At 40.0% G+C, this 23,121-nt stretch overlaps 1 protein-coding gene across 12 annotated transcripts in view; it reads right to left on the reverse strand.

The window, feature by feature from the left end:
* The window catches only part of SLIT2 (slit guidance ligand 2), a 455,778-nt gene that overhangs the window by 45,586 nt on the left and 387,071 nt on the right, over positions 1–23,121 (reverse strand). For 7 of the 12 annotated variants that reach the window (XM_073001077.2, XM_073001079.2, XM_078394059.1 and 4 more), the window contains 4 exons: positions 20,620–20,744; positions 20,173–20,270; positions 16,409–16,548; positions 1,210–1,236 (listed from right to left, as the gene is read on the reverse strand). In XM_073001077.2, the coding sequence (XP_072857178.2) occupies positions 1,210–1,236; positions 16,409–16,548; positions 20,173–20,270; positions 20,620–20,744 (390 nt within the window). The remainder of the gene's footprint in view (positions 1–1,209; positions 1,237–16,408; positions 16,549–20,172; positions 20,271–20,619; positions 20,745–23,121) is intronic. The other 5 variants (XM_078394061.1, XM_073001083.2, XM_073001082.2 and 2 more) reach the window with 1 other exon arrangement.

Below are 23,121 nucleotides of genomic sequence, written 5' to 3' on the forward strand. Positions count from 1 at the left end.
GAGAACTTAATCCGTATTGGAAGGCGGTTCTCAAGTCAAAAAGTTCTCAGGTCAAATCTGCATTTCCCATAGGAATGCATTGAAAACCATTTGATCCGTATCTGCTCTTTTCCGTCCATAGAAACTAATGGGAAGCTGCTATTCTGCCTTCGACCCGTTTAATGCATTCCTATGGGCTTAAAACTCACTGTTATGTGAAAATCCTCCATACGGCCGCCATTTTCGCCACTTGGTATGCGAGGAATGGGCACGAAAACACTGCGGGTGGCCATTATTTCCCCGACGGCCATTTTGGAACCGCCGATCAGCTGTTTTTAAAACACTGCTATGCGAAAATAGGTAAGCGAAACAGCTTTTGTGATCGCAAAAAATCTGTTGCTATGCGGATTCGCCGTTAACCGAGGCACTCGCTAAGCGAGGCACCACTGTATATGTTTCTATTCTGAAAAATCTATTTTAATGTGTTTCCTTTACCTCATTAAAATACCTCATTTTTATGCTAATGTGGCTGGGGGTTCACAAGTTACTTTGCTATTAAAAAGGGGTCATGACTGAAAAAAGTTTGGGAACACTGAGCTAAAAGCTAGTCTCTGTAATCAAGATGGTGTACTGAGACTGAGAGACTGATTAGGAGTTTGCTTATGACAGGCTTGGGAGTTTGTTCCTGAGGTGTGACCTGGTATTGGGGATTTCACATTCTTAGCTACTGCATTGGTTCTGTCTCAGGAACATTATTTTTGTCTGTTTAGTTTAACAATTCATTAGTGTCTCATTTGGGAAAAGAGAAAAAAACATTATTAGCTAAAGAAAAAACAGGACATCCCAGTGACTCATTCAATAGTATTGATGTTTGTGGCTGGTTCACTTAAAACTAGCAAAATGTTTGTAAAATGTATGAATTTTTGAAAACATGTACTGTTATTATAACTTCAGAAGGACCTGTGAGGCATGAATGACGTCAAAATAAATAATTTTAGTTGATGTGACTGTCACAGTGGCAAGTCATATGGACATACAAATTTGATAATTTTAAAACTATTTGTGCTAGAATATAAAGACTCATGTATGAAACTATGACAGAGGATGTAACCATATAATGAATAAAATTACTGCAGTCATTTTGAATGAATGCCATATGACTAAAAAGGAAGCTGGAGGAAAAGTAAAAAGAAAACTATGATAATGAAATAGGCTTAAAAGGCAACTAACCTTTTTCCACTTCATTCAGATTAGCAGCTTGTGTTGACAAAGACAGAAGAGACAAAGAGACTTTTACATTGTACTGCAACAGCATACACAAGTAAATTAATGCACAATTAACAGGAGCAGAAAAACTAAGTTGATACAGCAAAACTGAAGCAAGCTTTCCTTTTTCTTTTGAGCAGAGGAAACAAATACAGTGGTGCCTCACTTAATGATTTTAATTGGTTAAAAAAACATCGCTATGGGAAAACATTGCTAAGCGAAACACGTTTCCCCATAGAGATGCATTGAAAACTGGATAATCCATTCCAATAGGAACGGATTGCCGTCCTTAAGCGAAAATTGCCATAGGAAACATCGCTAAGCGATACAATGTTTCCCCCATTGGAATGCATTGAAGCCTATTCAATGCATTTCAATGGTTTTGCGATGTCCGTTTTCGCTATTTTTAAAGTGTCTTAAAATGTTTGAAACCTGTTTTAAATGTTTGGGATCGTTAGTGCACCTTCTAAAACGTGTGCAAACTTAATTTGGCTTTGTTCTGAGTCTTCGTTAATTTTTGGTGAATTCCCCCCCCCCCCACTGAAGGGCATTGAACCCAAGTTTGACAGCTGTCAAACGGGCACTTCAATGCATTCCAATGGGGGAGAAAAAATTCACCAAAAATTAACGAAGACTCAGAACAAAGCCAAATTAAGTTTGCACACGGTTTATAAGGTGCTCTAATGAATCCAAGCATTTAAAACAGTTTCTGACTCTTCGTTAATTTTTGGTGAATTTTTTCCTCCCCCGTTGGAATGCACTGAAGTGCCTGTTTCACAGCTGTCAAACTTGGGTTCAATGCATTTCAATGGGGGGGAAAATTCACCAAAAATTAACGAAGAGTCAGAACAAAGCCAAATTAAGTTTGTACATGTTTTAGAAGGTGCACTAACGATTCCAAGCATTTAAAACATTTTTGAACATTTTAAGACACTTTTAAAATTGCAAAAATCGAAACAGGGGACCCAAAATGCATTCGCTATGTGAAGCATGGTCCTGAAATCGCTAAGCGAAAATCGCTCATAGGAAACATCGTCAAACGATGCGGAAAATTCTTTTAAAAAACCCATTGTTAAACGAATACATCGTTAAACGAAGCAATCGCTAAGCGAGGCACCACTGTACAAGAAATATGCACCACTGGGACAGAAACAGCTTTATTGGACTAAAGATATATGTGATTTTATTGGCAGATGATAATGAACAGGAAGAAAAATGACAAGATACAATTGTGACATTCAGAAATTTGAAGACTACCAAAGAGCATATATTGAGGAAGCAAGAAAAGGATTAAAGTTCACAGCAAATAACTGTAGAGAACCTGGAAATATTTCATTTCCAACATGCCATATTTTTCATGGTTTTAAAATTATGATATGTTGTAAAAAATACAGTAATAAATACTACACTGGTATTTGTGGTGTTACTCTGCATCAGTGGTTCTCAACCTTGGGTTACTCAGGTGTTTTTGGACTGCAACTCCCAGAAACCCCAGCCAACACAGCTAGTGGTGAAGGCTTCTGGGAGTTGCAGTCCAAAAATACCTGAGTAACCCAAGGTTAAGAACCACTGCTCTGCATAATACTAACAATAGTTCTGGCTGTTGAGTATAAATGCAAGTCACACTTGAAATCTACCAGCTAGTAGTCAAATACAATGACTTTTAGAAATTTACAGGAGACACAAATAGATTCTCATTTAATGTTTCAGCTGCAAATGCTCACCAGAGCCCTGCACATCCTCCTCGAGAGGGCACTGGTATTTTCCAAAAACAAAAGAAGTCTGCCAAATCTATCACATCATACCTGCCATGCAAGTGATTTGCTTTATATCTCCCTATTTAGCTATCTCTCTATCTTCCACTTTGATTCTTCATCAAAGAATGCCACCCACTTTTACCAACACATCACCAGGGACTGGAAAAATAATTTCAGCACCCTTCCAACTTTCCTGATGGGCCCAGCTATAGCTCAGACATCCAAAGTCCAAACATCACCAAACTTACAATGCCTGTAAAGCAGTGTCAGGGCAAGATTGTCTCTTAATTCTGGTGTCCATAGGTGCTTGGGGGCATTTTACAGGATTTTAAAGTAAAAAGAAATTGATAAATTGATATGTCTGTCATAAAAAAATTGTATCATGAATCACAACAAATCACAATTTTCCAGTTCATGCCCACCTCTACTGAGAAAGTCAAGCTGACCTTCTCATATAATGCCTATTTTTAAAACAGCTGCAGTGGGTATCAACACATTTCTGGGGCCAGTTCAGCTTTATATTATTAATCTTTAATGTCACAAATGATGTGGTCTTACCATCCTCAGGGATTGGCTTTCCCTGTATCAGCTCCCGATTGTAGGCTGTACCCCTAGTTTAAAGACTTACATTAGGTGGGAAAAGTGCTGCCTATACTCGGGACAATAAGCTAATTCAATCTACAGAGGTTTTCCCAGGTGTTACAGTGCTTATTTGAAGGTCTTGTATCCATATTGTATTCTTGTCTAATAAATTATATGAAAGAAAATCATGCCACTACAAGGTCATATTTCTCTTTATGTCATATTCGGTTATTTTATCTGGCAGAACATACATATCTATACCAAGTGTTAGTACAGTATCTGTCTAATTGCCACCAGCGGGAAGGTTATTAATTTGTTATGCAGGATATTTTTTGTTACCATTTTAAATAATATTAAGTAGCTTCAGTAGGAGATTAGAGCTGATCTGTTTGATTTTTAATACTTTCAGATTCTTTCAAGAGCTGAAATCAGTAGTAAATGGCAACTAGAGTAGGCCTACTGAATCAGTGGTGATTTTGTGAATCAACAGTTACATAAGTTCCATTGATTCAATGGACCTATTCTAGTTGAGAATGGCTACAAGGTTTCAGCCAGTATATTGTCCCACAAGGCTGTAATTCAAGGCACATGACCACCAAAAAGCAAAAAATTCTCTTCCTGCATCACCTCCAGAGCAATTTAGTTGAATCCTTGGTAATAAATGCTATTTAAGAGGAGTTAGGTATCATTTGCAGATGATTCTTTGTGTGTTCTCCCTAATATTTGCTGAAATACATTTGACCTATTTCATTAGCTATACTATATTCCAGATCAGTAGTCATTTTAATCCTGAAGTTGAATAGATTTCTAAATCCAACATTTCATATACAAGGAGGTGCTGATAAGTATTGAGCCTTTCCAAGAAAAAAATTGAGCTCGGAAGCTGTAGCTGCCACACTATTCTACATATCCCCCAAGGAAGTCAATGCACTTGTGACATCTGTCCTGCAGCTTCTTAAGTCCCTGCAAATAAAATTATTCCAACTGCTGGTTTAACCACTCATTTGCAGCATTAGTTGCCTCCAGAACACTCCCAAATTGCTGTCCCTTTAGGTGTTTTTTGAGTTTGGGGAACAGATAATAGTCAGAACGAGCCAGGTCGGGAGAATAGGGTGGATGGGGCATCACTTGAAAACCTAAGGACGTCAGTTTTGCCACTGTTTCACCTGCAGTGTGTGATGAGGCATTGTCAAGCAACAGGATGACACATTTGGAGAGCTTTCCTTGACATTTTTTCTTGATGTTTTGCCTCAACTTTGTTAATAAAGCACAGTAATATTTTGTATTGATGGTTGAACCCATCAATGGGTTCAACCATGTGCTGGTAGTCCACCAGCAGAACACCCTTCTTATCCCAAGAAACTGTTGCCATTTGCTTCTGCACCAACCGTTGCACTCGGAACTTCTTTGGCCTGGGGGGACCACTGTGCCTTCATTCCTTAGACTGTTTCTTTGTCTCAGGATCATAACAGTAGATCCATGTCTCATCACCAGTTACCAATTTGCCCAGGAAATCTGACTCATTTCTTGCAAAATGTTCCAAAACAGCCACAGATGACTCCACACGTTTTCTCTTTTGTTCAGTTGTCAAAAGTTTGGGGATCCATTTTGCTGCCAGCTTTCTCATTTCCAAGTCGTTGTGGACAATGGCACCAACTCTCTCACATGATATTCTCAGATATATAGCAATACCTTTGGCTGATATTCGACGGTCCTCCATGATCATGTCATGGATGGCTTTCACATTTGCAGGCACGGAGACAGAAACAGGCCTTCCACTGGATTTCTCACTTTCAACACCGAAATGGCCAGTTTTAAAATTAACAACCTGACATTTAACTGTTGCATAGGAAGGGCCACTGTCACCCATAGTTTGTGACATTTCATCATGGATCTGCTTTGCACCTTTCCCTTGGAGAAACAAGAACTTGATTATGGTCTTATGCTCTTCCACACTGAACTTTCCTGGAGGTGCTGCCATGTTCACTTTGGACCTGAACATGAAAGATAAGTTAAAATCATAGGTAGTTGATTTTTGCACCATTGAATACAGACAAATTGGCCAATACACCCTGCAATTTATAGCTTTCTACCTCAATTTGTTCTGGGAAAGGCTCAATACTTATCAGCACCCCCTCGTATCAGTGAAATAATTCCATTGAAGTTCTGGTCAAAATTTCAAAGTAATTGTTCAAATCAAGACAACCGGTTTAGGAAATATTCCCTCTAAGGTGTGTATGTGTGTGCTGTGCATGCACAGAACACCACTGGAGCTGTACACAGGCATCCAGTTTGTTTACTTACTGTTTCAGATGAAGCCTCGCCCCTCCACGTGTACACAGGGTGAGGCTCCCACACAGTGCAAACGGAAATTAGAGGGGACATTGATTGTGGGACAATATATTGGCTAAAAATGAAAGATCTGATGAATTTGCACCCAGAGATCTACAGTGGTGTCCCGCTTGACAATTACCTCATTAGAGAGGAAATCGCTTAATGAAGTATTTGCTTAATGATGTTTTAATAGGGAAAAATCGCTTCACAATGATCGGTTCCCTGCTTTGGGAACCGATTTTTCACTTAATGATGATCAAAACAGCTGATCATTGGGCTTTCAAAATGGCTCCCCACTGTGTAAAATGGCTCCCCGCTGTGTTTTAGGACGGATTCCTCGCTTTACAGGCAAAGGAAAATGGCCGCCCTATGGAGGATCTTCACTGGACGCTGAGGTATTTCGCCCATTGGAACACATTGAACCAGTTTTCAATGCTTTTCAATTGGATTTTTATTTTCGCTTGACGACGATTTCGTTCTGCAGCAATTCTGCTGGAACAGATTATCCTCGTCAAGCGAGGCACCACTGTATATGATTAGGAACCCTTTCTCTAATTTGGCTCCCAGGAATTTGTGTTCCACTTCAAAAAAGATGAAATACAGTGGTGCCCTGCATAGCGACGACAATCCATTCAAAAAAAATCATCGCTATGTGGATTCGTCGCTATGCGGGGCAAAAAAGTCCATAGGAAAGCATTAAAACATGTTTTATGTGTTCCTATGGGAAAAAACTCACTGTTATGCGGAAATCCTCTATGTGGCTGCTAATTTCGCTGCCCGGTAAGCAAGGAAAGGGCGTGAAAACACAGCGGGTGGCCATTTTCTTTACTCAGCGGCCATTTTGAAACTGCCGATCAGCTGTTTAAAAAAACATCGCTATGCAAAAATCGGTAAGCGAAACGCAAAGCGATGTTTTACCATTAGAAACATCACAATGCGATCACTTTTGCGATCGCAAAAAACACATCGCTATGCGGATTCGTCGTTAAATGAATTGCTCATTATGCAGGGCACCACTGTACTGTGCAAAGAACCACATTTCCCAATTACACAACTGTTGTACATTATATATTATAGGTATTAACAATGAGATGAGAGTTACTAATGTCTTATAGATTTTTTTCCCCATGTATACAATGTGGAAAAGAAAAAAAAGAGATTTTGAAAATGTTTAACATTTAATGTTCCTTTGCTATTAGGAATATCTATTCTCCTTAATTGTTCAGTAAGTCAATCTTTATCCAATGCCAATCCAGGTTCTTTTTAAGAAAGGCAGGAATATAAAGCAGATGGGAGACACAGTAATATTGGGTGATATCTAGAAACCCTATTCTTCCTTCTGAAGCTGGTAGAAAAACCGGTGACTTAAATTCAGAGTTTTTTTCTTTAAGAAATATACATTAAGCAGCTTTTGCCAATTTAATATGTCTTTTTTAAAAGTTTGGGTGATAGCCGGATTCGGCAGTAAAAATATGAGCTTGAAGAGTATGTTCATATTTACCACAGCCACTCTTCTTAGCCAGGACACATTTAATTTTGCCCATTTTTAAAATTCATTTTTAAAATTTTGTGGATTGATAATTAAGTGATTTTAATTTATTCAGATTTTTAGAGATGGCTATGTTGTTTCTAACTTAATCTGTAAGCTTGCAAGAGCCCCATGCATTTTAATTTCACTGCTGATTTCTTCATTGGCCATATGGGTGGCCACACTTTGGACCTGGTTTTCTCCACTGAGCAGAGAGAGTCTGGCCTGATAGTGACTGACCTTCAGTTGGTCCCCCCTTGTTGTGGTCGGACCACCATTTGATAAAGTGCAATCTCACAGTGGCCCTCCCTTCCCATGGGGAGCAGGGACCTATTTTCATGGTCCACCCTCACAGGCTGCTGGATCCTAATGGATTCCAGGATGCCATGTGTAGGATTCCGAATGACCTGGTTGACGCTCCTATCAAGGCCCTGGTGGATGGCTGGTATGCCACCGCTGTCAGGGCTGTAGACATGATCGCTCCAAAACGCCCTCTCCACCGCAGAGCCCAACCAGTGCCTTGGTTTAACTAGCAGCTACCAGCTATGAAGTGGAATATGAGAAGGTTAGAGAGCATCTGGAGGCAGAACCCGACAGAAAATAACTTAAAAGGTGCCAAGGTCACATCTAGCTTGCTAAGATAGAGGTTGCTAGAAAAGCCTACTTCACTGTCCAGATAAGCGAAGCATCCGATCACCAGGAGGAACTTTTCTGTATAATACGCGACCTATCCAGAATTGGCCAAAACAATTGGCCTCCATCTAGCATTTCTTGTGACCAATTTATAGCATTTTAAAAATCAGAAGTGGAGGCCATCTGCCGGGATCTCACACTCTATTTGAAAACAGTGGTTCGAGCTGAGACATCAAGCGCAGTGCCTTGTCTGCTGAGAATTACTCAGTTTCAACCTATGACATCCGCAGAGGTGGACAAGGTCCTTGATCGCTGTCAAGCCACCACCTACTCCCTTGATCCTTGCCCGGCCTGGCTAATCAAAGCTGCCAGGGCAGTGATAACTGAACGGGCCACTGAAATAACAAATAGGTCTCTTCTTGAGGGCAAGGTTCCTCTTGCCCTCAAGGAAACACTCATTAGACCTGTTAGGAAGAAACTGAGCTTGGTGGTGGACAACAATGGCAATTATAGGCCTTTTGCCAATGTTTATTTCCTTAGCAAGGTAGTTGAGAGGGTGGTGGCTGAGCAGCTTCAGGCTCTCTTGGATGAAACTGATGCCCTGGATCCATTTTGGTCAGGCTTTAGGCCGCACCACAGCAAGGAAACGGTTTTGGTCGCCCTGCTGGGTGACCTACTTAGGGAGGCCGACAGGGGCAAAATGTCCTTGCTCGTACTCCTTGATATCTCAGCCACCTTTGATACCATCAACCATGGTATCCTACTGGAGACGCTCTCTGAGTTTGGGATTGGAGGCCTTACTATTGCTTGGCTCTGGTCCTTCTTGGAGGGCCATCCCCAGAGAGTTCAGCTTGGGGAGAATGTATCAGCCCCGTGGTCCCTCAGTTGTGGGGTCCCGCAGGGTTCGATCATCTCCCCAATGCTGTTTAACATTTATATGAGGCCATGGAGGGTCATCTGGGAATGTGGAGTTTCATGTCATCAATATGCTGATGACACCCAGCTCTACATCTCCTTTTTTTCCATCTGCAATGGTCCAGAACACAGCGGCCAGGCTATTAACAGGTGTGAAAAGAATTCACCATATTTCCCCCACCTTGGCTACCTACCTATCCACTTCTGCATCGATTTCAAGGTGCTGTTACATATAAAGCCCTTAACGGTTTAGGCCCTTGATACCTGGCAGAGCGCCTTCTTACACTCAGCTCTACCTGTATCACCCGCTTGTCAGGCCAGGTGGCTGAGGAGCCTAACGCCAAGAGAGGTCCGGTGGGAAAAAACTAGAAATTGGACCTTCTTGGCAGTGGCCTCTCGCCTATGGAATAACTTACCTGTAGAGATCTGCCTGGCTCCCTCACTGATGGCCTTCAAGACTAGCTTGAAGACATGGCTATACAGGCAGGCCTTCTCTATAGCCATTGCCTAGCCTTGCCTAGCCTATTTTCCTTTTCTCTCCCCCCTCTCTTTCTTGTCTTTCTTCTTTTTTCCGTTCCCCATCTTGGACTTTGTGATTAATTTGGATTTTAACCTAATTTATTTTTATGTTATATGTAAACCGCCCAGAGTAGACACATGCTAGATGCGTGGTATATAAATCTAATAAATAAATAAACAATAAATCTCCAGGGGTGGATGAACTGCATCCGAGAGTACTGAAGGAACTGGTTGAAGAACTCGCAGAACTGCTACCCATTATTTTCTTGAAATCATGGGAAACAGGTGAGGTGCCAGAGGATTGGAGGAGGGCCAATGTGTCCCTATATTCAAAAAGGGCAAAGAAGAGGCATCTGGGAACTACAGGCCAGTCAGCCTGACGTCAAACCCAGCCAAAATTCTGGAACAGATCATAAAGCGGTCATTGTGCAAGCACCGAGAAAACAAGGCAGTAATAATTAGAAGCCAACACAGATTTGTCAAGAACAAATCCTGCCAAACTAATTTTATTTCAGTTTTTGATGAGGTCACCTCCCAGATAGACAGAGGTAATACTGTTGACGTAGTATATCTTGACGTCATCAAAGCTTTCGACAAAGTGCCCCATGATCTCATGATTAGCAAGCTAACGAGATGTGGGCTGGAGAGATCAAGTGTCAGGTGGATACACAATTGACTACAGAATCATACTCAGAGGGTGATGATTAATGGGTCCTTCTCTAACTAGGAAGAGGTAACTAGTGGGGTACCGCAAGGATCAGTCCTGGGTCTGGTGCGCTTCAATATTTTTCTTAATGACCTGGATGAGGGAGTGCAGGGAATGATTGTCAGATTTGCAGATGATATCAAACTAGGCAGAATAGCTAATACTCTAGAAGACAGAAACAAAATTCAAAATGCCCTTGGATAAGATGGAGCACTGGGGCCGAAAGCAACAGAATGAAATTCAACAGGGATAAGTGCCATATTCTACACCTTGGAAAAATAAACCAATTGCACAGTTACAAGATGGGGGATACCTGGCTCAGCAAAACTATGAGCGAGAAAGGCATCAGAATTCTTGTAGATCACAAGCTAAATATGAGCCAACAGTGTGATGTGGCTACAAAAAAGGCTAATGCTATTTTAGGCTGCACTGATAGAAGTATAGTTTCCAAATCCCGCGAGGTGCTATTCCCCCTCTATTCAGCACTGGTTAGGCCTCCCCTTGAGGACTGTGTCCAGTTCTGGACACCACAGTTCAAGAAGGATGCTAATAAAATTGGAACAAGTTCAGAGGAGGGCAATAAGGATGATCAGAGGACTGGAAACCAAGCCTTATGAGGAAAGGCTGAAAAAATTGGGCATTGTTTAGCTGTGAGAAAAGAAGACTGAGGGGTGATATGATAGCATTTTTCAAATATCTGAAAGGCTGTCATACAGGGGAGGGGCAAGATCTGTTCTCAATCATCCCGAAGTGCAGGACATGCAACAAAGGGCTCAAGTTAAAGGACGCCACATTTCGGTTGAATATCAGGAAAAACATCTTATTAGAGCGGTACGACAGTGGAACCAGTTACCTCGGGAGTTGGTGAATGCTCCAACACTTGAGGCATTCCAGAAAAACTTAATCACCTGGCAGATATGCTTTGATTGTATTCTTGCACTGAGCAGGGGGCTGGACTTGATGGCCTTGTAGGCCCCTTTCCAACTTTACTTTTCTATGATTCTATGATTAAGTAACATCATCAGTGAATATTCTAATTTCATGTTCTTCCATCTCCACCATCCTAATTTCAAATTTTGTTTAATGCTTTCACGAAAAGCTTCCACTGCAATAGCAAAAAGGGACAACCTTGTCTGCCAGAGTGAAAGACTCAGTAAAATGGGAATTCATTCTTATGGAGGCCCTAGGGTTGGATTAAAGCTTTTGCATAATTTGAATGAAATCCCATTCCCACATTCACTTTCTTTAATGTTTCCACAAGAAAAACTCTATTCAACCTATCAAACATCTTATTAGTGTCTAATGATACTACAGTAGTCTGAATTAACTTTATTTTTTTGCAGGATATAAACATTTATCATTCTATGAATGAAGTCCGCATTTGCCTACTGAGGATAAAACTAATCTAGTCTAGGTTTATGTAATTTCCTATGGTTTTATTTAGATGGGTTACCAAAACAGAAGTGACTTGATGTTTTGGTTAGTGAGACAGATGGGCTGACACAACTCTACCCTCTCTGCCTTTTGACATGCTTTCAACTATTTTACATTCATAAACAATTTTACATTCATAAAATTCCATTAAATAGCACAGCGGATTTGGTGCTAGGATATCTTTGAATAATTTATAAATCTCATAAGAAAACCCATCCAACCCTAGTGCTTTATTTTGTTTATGATTTCTTTATAGTGTCAAAGATTTCTTGAGTTGTGATTTACACATTTAATTCTTCCATCTGCCCTTCTGATAATTGTTTGACCAGATTTTACTCAGATATCAGACATTTTGATAGTTGATTATCAAAATCTTGTTGCTTAGTTACACTGGAGTAAGTCCAATGCTCTAAACTGCACCGGGGAAGCGCTGCTAGGTTATCACTGCCTGTATTCCTAAACATGCAGTAAGTTAAGCTACTGGTGCATGATGAAGAGTATAAGCAATGACTTATTAACTAGTGTCAATTTATCACCTTGATTTACCACTACACTAATCTGACACAACTAACGAATAGGATCCTGACCAATGTTTTAGGCCACTATTACTGTTATTGTTGTTTGGCTTTTTATTCATTGTTTTTAATTTTTATAAACCCTTTTGGCTGATTGGATAGCTCAGTGAACCTGAAGAGCCTGCCTCTGTACCCTTGGATAAGATGCGCAGTCCTAGGTTGCCCCCAGAAGACGGGAATTATAATGGTAAACTTCTGAGTAATCTCCGACTAGAAAATGCTAAAAAGGGTTGCCAGCAGTCAGAATCAGTTTGATGGCTATTATTATTACACCTTTTACTACTATTATTATTACACTTTTTTGGCTTAGTTTTTAATAAAAGCAATATGAAGATATTTTAAAAGTAAATAAAATGATTTAATTACTATTAGGCACCATCTTTGAATTGGAAGGAAGAATTTCCATATTAAAAGAGCATTTTAATAATTAACCACCAGTGGAGGAAACCCAAACATCAGCTTGCATTGGGATTAGTGTGGATATTGCATAAGGACACTGCATTCATTGTATTTCAGGAGTACAACAGCATTTACCACCACTACTGAAAGGATAATTTCAAGGAGAGGACAAGGAGCACTGACAGGATAAAGGAGAAGATCTTAGTTAGAAATGCCTTCTGCCCAAACTAAACTCCTTAACATGCACTTATGGTAAGAAGGAGCTTAGGTACTAAAACAACAGTGAACTATGGATGCTCCTGTCAGGGACAGAGTACTGAATTACTTTCTTTCTCTTGCCATTCCTTCTGCCACAAAGATTTTCCAGATGTATAGAGCCATCTTTTGTTTTCCTGGTTTTTCCTATAAAGGAAAAGCCAGGAAAACAAAAGAAAAACAAAATCCAGTTTTAAATCACTGTGACCAGCAAATTTGAGTGTTCCAATTCAATCAAATACTCTAATCAGATTATCCATGTCTCTGAAATCTGTAAAAGCAAGAAGTCTATCCATGGTTGTCAATGACTAAGATTTGTTTTTAAGCAACTGATTTTAAAATAAGGGATGATCAAGTCACTACAAAGCCAGATTAAGTAAGAACTCACTTGAATTGCCAGCTGCAACATAAATGTGGGTTGTGTGAATTAACCATAAGCTACTTTTGCTATTTAAGCAGTTTCCGTTGCTTCAGAGTATAATGATTTAAAGATTTCCTTAAATTGTCAGTTTCCAAATGTAGTACTGACACCCACAGATACAGCAAGTTTGGCTGTTATTGTGATGTGAGGGAACCCCCAAAGACTTGTTTCATTAAACAGTGAAACAGCCATATTTGTTTGCTGTATGGAGTCTCATTCTGAAGTAAGGACCCTTATTTGTAATGGTGTCTGTGTCTGTAGTTTCATTTTGTTTTAGCAGTAAATGATTCATCATGAGACAGACAAAAATAAAGTATCAAGGAAGCCCTTCCAGGCCTGGCTGATGCAAATGCACCCGAATGATGGGAACATTTCAAGAACACTGTGTATAACACTGCCTTGTCCACCTTTGGCAAAAAGACCAAAAAGACGGCAGACTACTTCGAAACCCATTCGGAGGAGTTGATGCCAGCCATCAAGGATAAGAGGAGAGCTCTAGCAGCATACAAAGCCTGTCCTAGTGAGTACAACTTGCAAGTTCTTCAAGCTGCTCGTAGCCAAGTCCAAGAGGCTGCCAGGAGCTGTTCCAATGATTATTGGCTTCAGCTCTGCTCTCAGATACAGATAGCAGCGGACACAGGTAACATCAAAGGAATGTATGTATATATATAAATTCATTAAAGTGGGATAGCAGTAGAAAAAAATCAGACTGCTAGGTGTCCATGCAGCCTCACACACACACACACACACACACACACACACAGAGAGAGAGAGAGAGAGAGAGAGAGCTGGGGTTGGTGAGAGGGAAGGGACATCAGTGAGTGGCAAGGTCAAATTAAGCAGAGAAATTGACAAAATCAGCATTTTTCCAGTCTTGCAAAGGAAATACTGTAATGCTTTCCCATGCCCAACTGCTGTCCTGGATCTCTTTTCTGATTTTTATTAAAACTATACTCTTATTATGCTGATTTCCTCTGGCTTTGATTGCAAGCAGGAAGAATTAAGTGGGGAGAGAGAGCAGAGAGTGCCGGACACAAAAGGACACATGCCTCTCACAGCCACTTGCTCCTGCCACCACCAGTGTTATTTTTTTTTTAATTATTTTATTTCTTTCAAAGTGGAACAGTGCTAGATCAATACCACAGATAGAAGAGATAGAACAGAAAAAAACATATTGAATGGCAAGGTTTCCTGTAGGCCAAAACCCATGATCCCAGCATTCATTACCTGACAAACCTCACAGACACAATTTACACCAACAGAGGCATACACATATGATGCAAAATAATCACAAGTGGTTTAAATCAGTGGTTCTTAACGTGGGCAATAATGCCCCCCAGGGGGCGATTTCATTTTTCATGGGGGCGGTAGAACGAAAAGGGGCGGCGTGGGGGTGCTGGAGCAGAAGGGGGCGCTGGAGCAAGCCAAACCTGTGAAGATGGCTGCAGCCTTTTTACAGTGTGCATGAATATATATTTTCCTCCAATTTTAATTTAGTTTCAGACTTTTTGTCTTGAAATTTTTAGTTCCTGCATTTGTTTTTATGCCCTTTTTATATTTCTTTTTGCGTCTTAAAATTCACTTGCAACTAAATCATTAAATGTTACTTTTTGGGGGGCATTTCATTTTCTTGGAATTTAATTTTGTTTTCAGGGGTCATTGGATTTAACTGTCTTAAATAAATAAATAAATAAATAAATAAATAAATAAATAAATAAATAAATAAATAAAGAAAGAAATAAATAAATAAAGAAAGAAAGAAAGAAAGAAAGAAAGAAAGAAAGAAAGAAAGAAAGAAAGATATCATCACCACGGGGAGGGGGGTGATGATAACTTCCTCAATGGCTCAATGGGGCGTTTCTTTTAAAAAGGTTAAGAACCACTGGTTTAAATGATCCTCTCGTGGCTGGGTAAAATATCTCACTTTGCAATTTAAAAACAAAATCCTGGGCAAAAAATCAAATGAAATCCAAACTTCCCTGTGTCATGGAGTCTGAATTTTTAAAAACAATCTCAAACATGCTAAACTGGATTCAAAACAATTTTTTTCTTTGTATAATCATGCCATGAGAGGGAGGTATTTTGCCCATGTCCAAGCTGAAGAGCATTGTAATTCAATGTAACTAAGGGTAAAGTGGTGGTTGCGGAAGGAAAACTCCTAACATCTCACACAAACTAGAGAGCTTTTCTCCAGAATGTTCCTTTCCCCTCATAACTAGAATATATGACAATGCTATCCATTTATGTCATGCTTACACATTGTTTTTTGTCTCAATCTTTCTTTACACAGAAATCAAAGAACAAAAGTGCTCCTAGAACCATCCTGGAACTTCTAATGCTAATTTTTGCTATGGTGCTTCAGTTCCGAGGCACTCTAGAGTTTTGCAGTTATGACCAGAAGGGCATTCTGCATTCAGTGAAGAAGGATATACGTTTGGTGTGCTGTGAGCTTGTTGGGTATACAGAGAAGTTGTAGTGGGAAAAGAGTGATGGGAAAACATGCCTTCGGAAATATGAAAACAAAAAAGAATGCACAGCAAACTGGTATCCCACTACATCTAGCATCTTCAGCTGCCATGACTCAGCTGCAATTCATCAGATGCGCTTATGTGGTTTTTATTTCCACTTTTCATAAAGCATTCTTTTTACATACCTCAATTATAAAACAGTGTTTAAACTTGTGCATGTTTGTGAAGGACATCATAATTTGGTTTAGAAAAGCTGCATGAATATGAAAGTAAAAGTAAAACGGTAGAAGTGCACTTGGCTAATGGACAGAATGGGCCAGAATGGCTCTTTTCTTAGTGCCCTTTTAAGGGGAAGTAAATCCTAAACAATTTCAGCTGACACACCATGTGTTCAATGAAGTGAAGCTCTTCTTGTTTCACTGTTTTGCATCTGCAATATACAGATTTTCCTACCATGCAATACTTTCAAAAATATCAGAGACAACATTTAAATGAAGATCTAAATGAACACAATCCTAGAAAATTTGCAAAAATATTTTGCCAATAGAACTAGAACATGAAATCAAAATAAAGGTGAATCAAAGGCATTAACACCTTAGCATCATTGTTAGAGGTGTTGGAACATGCCCCCTCTTACCTGTGTATTCAGGTGGACACAGGCAAGTATAGTTGTTAATTCCATCCACACAGGTAGAATTATTTTCACAATCATTATCTTCACAATCATCAATATTCACTTCACAGTTTTCACCTTCAAATCCATCTGCACAGGTACACCTGTAAATAAGAAAAACATGGTAACTTGTCAAACAAGAACCTTCTGTGTTTTTTTTCTTTTTCTTTTCAAGATTGTTTAAAACAGACATTCAGTCCTCCTTCTCAACAGGAGCAGAACATTTCAGGCCTCTAGGAAAAAATAACCTCCTAACACTTTTCCACTGATGCATGGCAATTGCCCACCCTCCACAACTATTTCTGCTTTTCAGTCATGCTCCACCTTTATACTTCTGGGCAAAAACTATGTGTAGGAAAGAGCTTGAGTATGTGCATTGGAAGTTGAAGATCCAAAACAAATGGGCTATCCTAGCTAGGTGACAATTTGGGTCTGGGCAAATAAAAAGTATCCGAAAGACATCAGATTTGATACTAAGCAGGCTTCCTCGATTTGGGAGGACATTCCAATCCATCATAACTGAGAATAACTCTTATGTATCATCAGCTGCTTAAAATCTGTAGCAGAATGTGGCTCTCAGACAGCTTCATGTATGTAGAGATGGTGCTTAAGATATCTAGGTCCCAGGCCATTTAATGTTTTATAGATAAGCACCAGCAATTCAAATTGTATTTAGAGACTAACTGGCACCAATGAAGTAGCATAAGAACCAGTAAGAATTTTTCCCTGGCTTTGCTCCCAGTTGTCATAGTTAGCAAGTGTTTTTAGGCAGACTAAAGGATAGCTCCTCATAGACCATACTGCGACATTAACTCCTCTGCTGAGGAGAGACTGCAGCTCTTAATAATCAGTCTTAAGCAGTGAACAGTGCTAGGTGCTACAGATACTATCTTGGCATCCAATGACAAAGAAGTATTAATTAGCACCCCCATAATGTAAACCTGATTCTTCAGGGCAACTACAAGTGTGCTTATACCAGAAAGGAGAACACAGAAAAATAACCCACCCAATAATAGTGTCTCCATGCTGAAGGGACTGAATGTCAATTTACTGGTATTCATTGTCTTCATATTACTGAGGTCACTGATTTAAGACTTTCACAGTCACATGGAATCCAATGAAGAATGGAATGACACGTACTGATGACATGTCGCTCAAAATCTCCACATGATCTGATTTAGAATTTGGGTGGAAATTTTAAACAGAGAACACTGTGAGACAGTGTAGTGCAAGTTCCATGAAAGTAAGCAGTAATCCTCCATTATCAGTTACTGAAATAGGCCGTCCAGGTCTGACATGGCCAATGAAATTAAGTGACTCCCAACAAATCATAGAATAATGAAGTTGGAAGTGGCCTATAAGGCCATTGAGACCAACACCCTGCTCAGTGCAGGAATACAAAATCCAGGATACCTGGATATCTGCCAGGTGGTTGTTTAAATTTCTCTTGAATGCCTCCAGTATTAGAGCACTCACCATCTCTTAAGGTAATTGGTTCTACTGCACTATTACTAAATTGCTGAGAAGTCCAGAAGAATTAGCAGGGTCACATGTCCTCAGACCTGTAAACTTGTAAATATAATCCATCAGCGTGACTGAAGGTATTCTGATATGAAGCCCAGGCCAGAAGCCTGACAGAAATAATCAACATAATGAATAACCAGAGTTGCATGACCACCATGCAGTTTCTCTGGGCCATAGATGGCATTATTTATTTTTGTGCATGAGCACTAGAAGATGTGACATAGTTTAGTATGAAGTGCCTACCTCTGCACCTAGAGGCCAGCCTGGAGTTGAAATCTCCACTGTGCCTCCTAGGAGAGGAGCTAAGTGACATTATCCTGAGTGTATGGGGCTGAAGAGGTTACATGACTTGCCACCTGTGTAGTCTTGGGCAAACTGTATGGTTCTAGATAGCCATGAGAAGAAGACAGGTAAACAATTTCTGAATACCGTATTTGCCGGCATATAAGACGACCCCAACATTTCCACTCAAAATCTAGCATTCGTTTACCCCGCCGGAGGGGCCAAAGAGGGAGGAGAAGGAAAGCAAGTTTCTGGAGTGGGCTACCAGCTGGCCCGAGGCAGAGGCCAGCGCCTGCTCGCTTGCCTGGCCTCTGGAAGTCTCCTCGGGAGCCCAGCGCGGCGGCTGCACTGGTGACGAGTGGGGCGGCGCTGGCTTGTTGCAGGTGCCGTTTGCTTGCCAGCTTCTCTCCACCCGGGCAACATGGTGGTAGGTCACGGGGAAGAAGGAGGCAGCACTGCTGCTGCTGCTTTCTGTGAGTGCAACTGTGCGAGGAAGTGACTGAGCTGGTGGGGACCGAGCTCCGCGTGCTTCCCGGGCTGGGCTCGCCTCTCCATGCTGCTTCCTGATGGGCCATGCAGCGCCTGAGAGCCGGAGCCACCCATTGCCTCCTCAGGAGAAGAGGCGCTGCCTCCACTGGCTTCTCTTCCTCCTCCTCCTCCTCCTCTTCCTCGTTCACCTCTCCTCTTTCCTCCTTGCACTACGTGCTGCCCGCTCCGGGTGCACCTGGCGTATGGGTCCGATGGCAATTTTATATATATTTTAATTGTATTTTAAATGTTGAATTTTTATTGTATTTTAAATATTGTAAGCCTCCTAGAGACCTTTGGGTAGTGTGGGCAGCATATTAAATAAATAAATAAATAAATAAATAAATAAATAAATAAATAAATAAATAAATAAATAAGATTAACCCCCCCCCCCCACTTGGAGGCATGTTTTCCAGGACAAAATACGCCGGCAAATACGGTACTTTATACTTATAAAAACTTGCAGGGGAATTGGCTTGACGGCACATAATTATTAATTACTATGTGTACTAGAGACTATATGCATTTATAACAAACATGAATACTCAATATACTTTTATTAATGTGTTATGTGTTGATCCTCATTGGAACAAAGCATTCTGGAGTGCTTTTAATTCATTTTAGTCCGTTGAATTGTGATTAAAACATGAATTAGTCATGTTATTAAGATGTATCACATTAATTTCAAATAGAAAGCAATCTAACCTTTGGTTAAGATGTAGATGCAAAAAAGGAAGATAATTTCTTTATGAAAAGCAGGAACCAAGAATGCTTTTGACAAGGAATGGATAGGCATTCTTATTTGAAATTACTGGATCCACTTATTGAAGAACTCTCTTTCATAATTCATGAAGTACATGTGAGTCTCTCTTACTGTGTGATTAAATATCTCTACATTAAAAATGCTCACAGCGTCTTTATCCAGTGGCATGCTGGTTTGGCAAAGAATTATTAATTTTCTGTTTCACTGGGATTTACATCTGATCATTTACAGGCTGTCTGTTGACATGATGCAAAGAATAAAAGTTGAATTGTGAAACTTTTCAGCAGGGATCTAGCTAGCTATTAATTAGCATAATAGAGTCAACACTATAATGTCTTGCCCTATTATGCCTTGACTAATAACAACATATTTTAAAAAGAAAAACTTTCAAAGCACACTAAGCTCATTGATGCTACTTGCTCTACTGAATACTACAGCAGCTTTAGAAAAGGCACCACTGTGGGTTTGTGCTTATCAATATACACCACCTCTTGTCATTACTTTTGGGGATCAAAGTATAACAGCACACACAGACTACTGTGTTGCTGCTCTGCTTTGTTTTTGCTAATTCAACAAGCCTTTCAGACTCAGCAGGGCTTCTGTTTTGTGTTCTTAGATTTTAAAAACCTACCAAAATCCATCCTTTTCACCTTCTTTTAAGTGACAAGTTCCGCCTTGTTTACAAGGGTTGCTGATGCACGCGTGAATTGGAATATCGCAGTCTTGGCCCTAGGAATAAAACAGCAACATTGTAAGACTGTGCAGAAGAAAGACAAATTGGATTTCCTTTAAAACCAGGAGAGTTTTATATATTCCTCTATTTTTAATATATTCAACCCATCCATTTTTCCATAGAGCATGATGTAGGGGAGAGCAAATGATTGGCATGCATGCAGGAGGTGCCAAATTAAATCCCTGGCATCTGGAACTCAAAAGGTGGTATACATAACAAAATGGAGAAAGGCATCTTTGTACTCCAGACCATGAAGTGCACTGCCACAGAACTAGGCAGAAAGAAACTATGTGGGACAACCTACTTACTTACAATAATGTACATAAAACAAAAAGTTCTCCATACCTTGAAACCATATGGACAGGAGCATCTGTAGAAATCTACAGGGTCATTATTACAGGTGCCATCATTTTTGCATGGATTTGATAAGCAGGGACTGCATTTGGCAAGAATACTGACATCCACTGGACCTTCAAATAAAAACAAATTCGTAGTCAGAAATGAAATCCTGTCATTATTTGTATCACACGTGCTTTCAATTAGGTGCCAACAATTCCTGCCTCAGATTCAAGCTTCTGAGGCTCCACTGGCACAACAGGTTGACAGGTAATATAAAAGGAATGTGGTGGCTGTGGCTCTCATATGAAGACCAAGACATAAGTGCACAAGTCTCAGCTGCCGGACGACAAACCTAGTAAGAAAATGCTGCACCGTACTGTATACATAAAACATTGACTGGGCTAATAATAACAAGCAATCCTTGAAGTTTCTAGTCTCTCCTTATTCACAAATACAGAAGATGCAGGCAATTCATCATTATAGCATCCTCAACTTCCCATATGGAGAACAGGAACTCAGTTCTTTGCTATAAAACTGGTGCAAGGATTAGGAAGATAATGTACACAATACGCTCTGCATACATGAAATACGACTTACATAACTTCTATGTGTGCACATATATACTGTACATACCTTACAAACTGTATAATACTTGATGAATGTCACCAAGTATTTTATCTATATGGTTTTGTATTTGTGTTGAGTATATTTGATCCCAATACCAGATTGATTCATTTGCTCTAGTAAAACTGAATTATCAGCGAGCTACAATTTCATCTTTATTAGTGAGAAGTATAAAACCAAGAGATTTATACTGTATCAAATACAAAAATGTCAAAACAAAACTAGCCTCTTCCTCATTATATGATTTCTACTCTGTGTAACCCTTTATGGATTTTATCTGTATAAAAAGTAGACTCAGATTAAATTCCTCACAACACAGAGAGAAACATGCATCCTATGCAATAACATAAAAGAAGGAAGATGCTTGGAGTCCTATTATTGGAGGGAAAATAACAGTATCAGGGAAAGAAAACAAAACCTCCCGGTGACATCATTTCCTGGAAATTTTCCCACAGCCAAGATCCCCTTAGAGTCAACTGAGGAATAAATATGAGCTATATGTGCAATTAGACACAGGCATACAAACATGTGCACATTTAGAAGGGTGAGGCAAAAAAGGAGCAAATGACCCAATTTAAAGCAAAAACATTTGGGTACAGACAGGAGACAGAAAAAGTAGGACTACTATAGATGCATACTTTATAGATGACTATACCATTGTTAACAATTTCTTACTCTAGACACTGATGTAATGTCCTGGTTTGTTTTAACTAATAACATGATATCCTGGCCTGTTTTAATTAACTTTGGTGGAATGAACCACAGTTCCTCAAGTTCATATGAAATGGAAAACACCTTTAGTAAAAACCTGAAAGAGAAAATTTCAGTCTCCTCCCCTCATGTGTAAAAGAAGCAAATGAGCCCAAGGCTCACTATAGCTTTTTGGTGAGAAGAAATTCTTGCTTTGGAAAAACCCAGGGCTGACACTACAATATAGTCACAGGAGACGCTGCCTTTCAAGACTACTTGAAAAGTGAAGCCGGCTTTCAGGAAATAACCTAGCTGCTGTAGTCTGTACTAAACAATACCAGGTAATGGTAAAGTATTATATCAGTGCTTAAAGAGCTTCACTGACCTATTTTGGAGCAGAATTCAATGTTTCATTGTGTGCCTTTCAAGCCCTACAAGACCAGCAATCTAGATATATGAAGCAACATCTCATCTCATCTCAGAATATGCATAGTCTGAAGTCAACTACAGGTCTCACTTGTGGCCTATTAATTTCCTTTCACAGGAGGGATTACTGGTGCTTATGCTATTATGCTTCTAACGCCAGGTAAATATCTTCTGGAAGAAAAGCCAGAGGAACCTAAGATGTGTGATGAACTACCAGATTCCACAGACTCTGGACCTTCAGGAATTGAAGATGTCAAACTTTCAGATGTTGAATCTATGGGCCATGAAGCCTTAGAAAGCTGGGAGCCTGAACTTTAAGATGAAGGTGGCTTTAGTGCTTGGTCATAGGAGAATGGACCCCCTTCCACCCCACATGAATCTTGCAGGAAAGAAGGCATTACCTCAGATAGATGCTCCCAGATGAAATGCTTGGCTACAGGAGAAAGGATTCTTCAGGATAACCAAGAGGAATAGGAGTTTTCCTGAAGAGAAAGCTATTTCTCCCAGCCAGACCAGAAGGTGAAATCCTGCAGCTGAGTTTCCCTAGTGGCTGGCCAAATACTTGTAGCTGAATTCAGGATGGGACTTCAGTAGCTTTGTTATATGAATCACGGTTTGGAACTACATTTTCCCTGGAGACAGTCTCTTCTAGTTCCAGCTGTTGTCTGCTGTGCATCCTGATTCTTATTGCTAATTCACTAGTTCCAACTTTTTAGATTGGTTGGATTTAGAGATGGGCACAAACCTCTGTCCAGAGGTCCGGTTGAA

This window comes from Pogona vitticeps, chromosome 5 (assembly GCF_051106095.1).
Source record: "Pogona vitticeps strain Pit_001003342236 chromosome 5, PviZW2.1, whole genome shotgun sequence".
Lineage (NCBI taxonomy): Eukaryota > Metazoa > Chordata > Lepidosauria > Squamata > Agamidae > Pogona > Pogona vitticeps.